This window comes from Lucilia cuprina, chromosome 5 (genome assembly GCF_022045245.1).
Source record: "Lucilia cuprina isolate Lc7/37 chromosome 5, ASM2204524v1, whole genome shotgun sequence".
Lineage (NCBI taxonomy): Eukaryota > Metazoa > Arthropoda > Insecta > Diptera > Calliphoridae > Lucilia > Lucilia cuprina.
Window position 1 is genome coordinate 9,822,943 of NC_060953.1, and position 5,412 is coordinate 9,828,354.

The 5,412-nt window shown below is 31.8% G+C and overlaps 2 protein-coding genes across 2 annotated transcripts in view; both read right to left on the reverse strand.

Annotated features, from left to right (window-relative positions):
• Window positions 1-1,588, reverse strand: part of LOC124420003 (heparan sulfate 2-O-sulfotransferase pipe-like) — a 2,623-nt gene extending 1,035 nt beyond the window's left edge. Inside the window, exons 1-2 of the mRNA XM_046951453.1 lie at window positions 1,352-1,588; window positions 273-817 (exon numbers count right to left, since the gene is read on the reverse strand). Coding sequence (XP_046807409.1) covers window positions 273-817; window positions 1,352-1,588 — 782 coding nt within the window. The remainder of the gene's footprint in view (window positions 1-272; window positions 818-1,351) is intronic.
• Window positions 1,589-2,892: 1,304 nt separating this feature from the next.
• LOC124420004 (heparan sulfate 2-O-sulfotransferase pipe-like) overlaps window positions 2,893-5,412 on the reverse strand; it is a 103,878-nt gene continuing 101,358 nt past the window's right edge. The window contains exons 6-8 of the mRNA XM_046951454.1: window positions 3,842-4,398; window positions 3,617-3,771; window positions 2,893-3,556 (exon numbers count right to left, since the gene is read on the reverse strand). Of these exons, the coding sequence (XP_046807410.1) occupies window positions 3,384-3,556; window positions 3,617-3,771; window positions 3,842-4,398 (885 nt within the window). The 3' untranslated portion in view covers window positions 2,893-3,383. The remainder of the gene's footprint in view (window positions 3,557-3,616; window positions 3,772-3,841; window positions 4,399-5,412) is intronic.

The following is a 5,412-nucleotide window of genomic DNA, read 5'->3' on the forward strand; positions in this document are numbered from 1 at the left end:
AGTCTAGTCTATAGTCTAGTCTATAGTCTAGTCTATAGTCTAGTCTATAGTCTAGTCTATAGTCTAGTCTATAGTCTAGTCTATAGTCTAGTCTATAGTCTAGTGAAAGTTTTTGCTCTAGTTTATAAGAAAGCTTTGGAAGGAAAGCTTTTGGTTTTAAAATTGGCTTTAAAAATGTATATCCATTTGTTATTGGACCCCGATGAAAAACTCTCTTAAGAACCTAATCTGTGTGCAAGTTTTGAGAATTCCGGAAGCAAGATGTAACCTACGAGCAAATTTTTTTATTTCCACAAAAATGCAGTGAAAATCTTCTCCAATCGCGATTATATATCGTACGAGAATCGAATACACAATGTGGTTTTATTTGACGTTTAACACATTCATTAAAGGACATATTAAGTTCTTCTGACGTCATCTGTATAACATCCTTGTAGCGGGCATAAACCGTTGGTGTTCTTATAAAATAATAAGCACTGATTACTTTTTGCACTGGATGTCGAATTAAATTCATATAAATCGGACGCGGTAGATCATGCATAGTAAAATTAATCCAATTTGTATGTTCCATATATGAAGAGGCATCGGGTAGTGACATTAATTCATCGGCAAATTCGGTTTCCTCTTCGAGTGTTTCTTGTAGGGGTCTTCGATCATATGCAGCATTACGATGCGGTTGGAAATTATTGACTAACGAAAGACTCTTTAACAATTCCATCATGGAAGTGCTGCCCACTTTTTCGAGGCGATTAAAGAAGAGTATGTCACGTTCAGCCAAACGTGTATTGTTTAAATTTCGAGCATTTAACGACTCTAACTACAATAATGTTTTTGTTGTTTCAATAAGAATAATAAGAGAAAGTTAGAACTTTTTTCTTAGAAATAAAGTCTAAGTTATATAAAGCTTTATGATATTGTGCACTAGGGGCGGGTGGGGAAAAGTTTAAAGCTGAGGTGAGAATCTCATAACTTTGGGAAGATAAAAAGCTTAAAGCATAAAGTTGGTAGAGTTTGAAAGTGTATCAACAAGATTTAAGAGCTTTCGTTTTGCAAGCTTCAAGAATGTGTACAAGTAGTCGTTAAAAATCGGTTAATCGGATAATTTCCCTAAATAGGTATTCACATCAACTCCAACTTACAGGCAAATTTTTTTATTTCCACAAAAATACAAGGCAAGTCTTCGCCAATCATGATTGTAATTTATCTGGGGCTCGAATACACAAAAAGGTTTTATCTGCCGTTTAACACACTCATTAAATGTCATATTAAATTGTTCCGCTGTCATTGGGGTATATCGCTCATATTTCTTATAAACGTAATCGGTTCTTATATAGTAATAGGCACTCATTACCTTTTGAATGGGATGACGTACTAAATTTATATAAATCGGTCGTGGTAATTCAAGTTTAGTAAAATTTATATAATTTATATGTTCCACATAAGATGAAGCTTCGGGTAGTTCCATTATCTCTTCAGCAAGTTCAAATTCCTCTTTGGCTGATTGCAGTAAGTTTTTCTCTGGATATGGTGCATTACGATGTGGTATGAAGTCATTGATTTCAGAGAGTGTATTAAGGAATTCAGTCATGGATATGCTGCCCACTTTTTCAAGGCGATTAAAGAAGAGTATATCAATATCAGCGAGACGGGTATTGTTTAATTGTTGGGCATTTAGGGACTCTAACTGTTTTTTGTGTATTCGGGTCGTAAAGTGTAAAAATTAAAAGGTTAACGAAGGAATTTGTAATTCATAACTAGAAAGCTTTATGAGGATTACCATAAGCATTAAGTTTTAACAGCTTTATGCAGTTTATGTAAATTGAGAAGCTTAAAAAGCTTTTGTTAAAATTACCAAATTTTAATGGCGAGAAACCTTATGTTAATAGAAGCTGAGCTTATGGGTTAAAAACAACCGAGGTGATTTACATAATTTATTAAATATTAAGAAGCTTTTAAAGTTGTTATCATTCTAGATGTTAGAAGTTTGACCCAAAAAGCTTTTTCTTATTGATTTAAAAACACCTTTTTACTTTTGTATACATTTTTGAAGTTTTCTTAAAGTTTTACCTCAAAAAGCTTTACCTTAAAAAAGTTTTCATAAAGTTTACCTCAAAAAGCTTTCATAAAGTTTAATAAGCTGTTTTAAAGCTTCAGCTCGATAAACTTATTTTAAGCTTGACCTCAATAAGATTTAGTTAAGCCAATGAGCTTTCTTTTAACTCAATAATAAGCTTTTCTAGTTAATTCATAAGTTTATTCTATGATTTGCAAAAGTTTAAAGCTTTTTTTATTATTGTTATAAAAATCTTTTTACTTTTGTATACACAGCTGAAAATTTCTTAAAGTTTTACCGAAAAAAGCTTTCTTAAAGCTTTAACTTAAAAGCTTTACCTCAAAAAGCTCAAAGCTTTGTTGTTATTGCTTTGAAAGTCTTTTTACTGTTATATACACATCTAAAGCTTTCTTAAAGCTTTATCTCAAAAAGCCTTTTTAAAGCTTTACCTCAAAAAGCTTTCTTAAAGCTTTAACCCAATAAGCTTTCTTAAAGCTTTAACTCACAAATCTTTCTAAAAGCTTTACCTCAAAAATCTTTCTAAAAGCTTTAACTTACAAATCTTTCTAAAAGCTTTACCTCAACAAGCTTTCTAAAAGTTTTTACTCCAAAAGCTTCCTTTAAGTCAAAAAACTCTCTTAAAGCTTTAAGTCAAAAAGACTTTTTGAAGCTTTAGCTAGAAAAGCTTTCAAATGCTTTCTCTAAGACTTCTTAAAGTTTTAACCCAATGAGCTTTCTTAAAGTTTTTACTAAATAACAAGCTTTTTAATTAATTCAAAAGATTTTAAAAGCTCAAAGCTTTTTAATAAACAACTTACATGAAGCCTTTAACGTTATAAGTTTCTTAAAAAAGTTTATGGTTTTCTTTATTCGTAATGAAGCTTTTTTAAATTTTAGGTTTCTAATCAAAAGCTTTTTATTACTCATTTTATTAAAAGCTTATTTCTGTAAACTCGTATTAAGCTTTCTTAATGAAAACAAATATTATACAGTTCAATATGAAATAAGTTATCTCCTAAGTATCCCCTTCATAAAAGAGCTTTTTTAAACGAAAAACTTTTTAGAAAAAGCTTTATTGAACAATTTTTAAATATTTCATGTTTTGCCAAACAATTATTGTTAATTCAATTTGTACTAAACTTTCTTACTAGGTACATATTCCCTTCTTAAAAGAGCTTTTTAAAGAAAAAGCTTTTTATACAAAAATGTTTATTCAAAGAAAAATTTCTAATTATTTCATGTTTTTATTTCAATAAACACAATCTCTAATTTATTTACAATGCTTTAAGTCAAAAGCTTTATTAAATTAAAGCTTTTAATGCGTTTCATATTATTCCAAATTTTGTAAAGCAAAATATTGTTTATACAATCGTTGTTTGCAAAAATGATAAAATTCATATTCTCGGGAAAAATTCTGTCGAACCATATTCTTTATACGATCACTAACTGGTGGTTTCCAGGCGTTGCCATTACGCTTTTCCTTAGCCAAACCATGTAAATCATCTAAAATCGAAGTAAATTTAAAAGAATTTCAAAACTTTTAAAAGCAAATTGTAAATTTACCATAATACAATTTGGTGACGCCTCTAAAATACTTGGGCACATAATATTCCAAAACTTTTAAGGTAACATTAACATCTTCCCATGAGCCCACTACCGCAAAATCATGTTCGACATTTTCCTTGGCCTGCTGTAAGGCACCATAGGAATTAAAGGGTCTAAAGGGAAAGCAATCAAAAGAACAAATATATAAGTTCAACTCCTTAATTATTATCATATAACACCTACTCGCATACGGGTTCATGTCCACAGAAATACAACGATTGTCTTACATGCTGGGCCTGCATCTGCTCAAAATTAGCTCCCTCCATATAAACACACTCGGGATCCTTTTCCAACACACATTGTTCATAATTTTTCTTATAGAACTGAGACGTACGAAAATGTTTAGTGATCCTAAATGTTTGCACAGCATTCCAGGGGGTGCGACGATAATAGAACCAACTTATAACACGCTCCACTGGATCCCTAACCATATTTATATAAATAGGTTGGGGCAAATCATATAAACGAAAATTGATATAATTAAAATGCATGGAATAGGCATATGGTGAACCCATGTTGTGTATTTTCTCGGCCAATTCCCCCTGTTGGGCATCGTCTAAATGATATAAAACTGGTTCGGAAAAGGGAGCACGACTAACACCGAAACCATTGACTTCACTAAGACGACGTATCAGTTCGATCAATTGTTCACTGCCCACTTTGGGAACACGATTGAATACCAAAAAATCGTGAGTGGCAAACTGGGTATTATTGAGTAATTTTGGATTGAGAGTATAGATCTGTTTGAGAGAGGGGGGAGTTAGGTGAAATAATTATATTTCAGAAATCTTAATAATATAAGAAATTTCACAATGATTGTTCTCATGATTTGCGATACTACGATGGTGTGGAGGGAAGTTTTGGAAAAGGGGGGGATTTAGAAAGAAAGCTTCATAGACTTCATTTATTAACTGCATAGCATTGTTAACAGATCAAAGTAGTCGGAAAAGGATTTCGGAAATATAAACCATTAAGTTGTGAGAGAATACCCATTGACATACGATATGAAAGTCAAGAGAAAGACTTCTAGTCTATAGTACAGATTATATTATAGCCTTCAGTATGCAGTTAAGAATATAACCTATATAACAGACTATAGTACAGTCCATAGTCCAGAAAGTACTCTTTTATATAGCTTAGTTTTTGGATCAGACTACATTCTAGTATATTGCATAGGATTAGAGTCCTGCTTAGATTCTAATCAATAGTACATATTACAGTCTTCTTGGCAGCCCAGAGGACAGATTAGCCAATAGTCCAGTCCAGACTAGAATACAGACTAGACTATAAACTAGTCTATCGAGTAGACTATAGTGTGGTCTATAGTCTGGTTTAAAGTCTGTTCTATAATTTGGTCTATAGTCTGGTCTACAGTCTGGTCTATAGTCTAGTCTACATTATAGTCCTTAGTGTAGTCTAAAGTCTAGTTTATAGACTAGTCTATAGTCTATTCTATAGTCTAGTCTATAGTCTAGTCAATAGTCTAGTCAATAGTCTAGTCAATAGTCTAGTCAATAGTCTAGTCTATAGTATAGTTTATGGTCTAGCCTATAGTCTACTATATCGTCTAGTCTATCGTCTAGTCTATCGTCTATTCTATCGTCTAGTCTATAGTGTAGTCTATAGTCTAGTCTATAGTCTAGTCTATAGTTTAGTCTATAATCTAGTCTATAGTCTAGTCTATAGTCTAGTCTATATTGTAGTCTATATTCTAGTCTATATTCTAGTTTATAGTCTAGATTACAGTCTAGTCT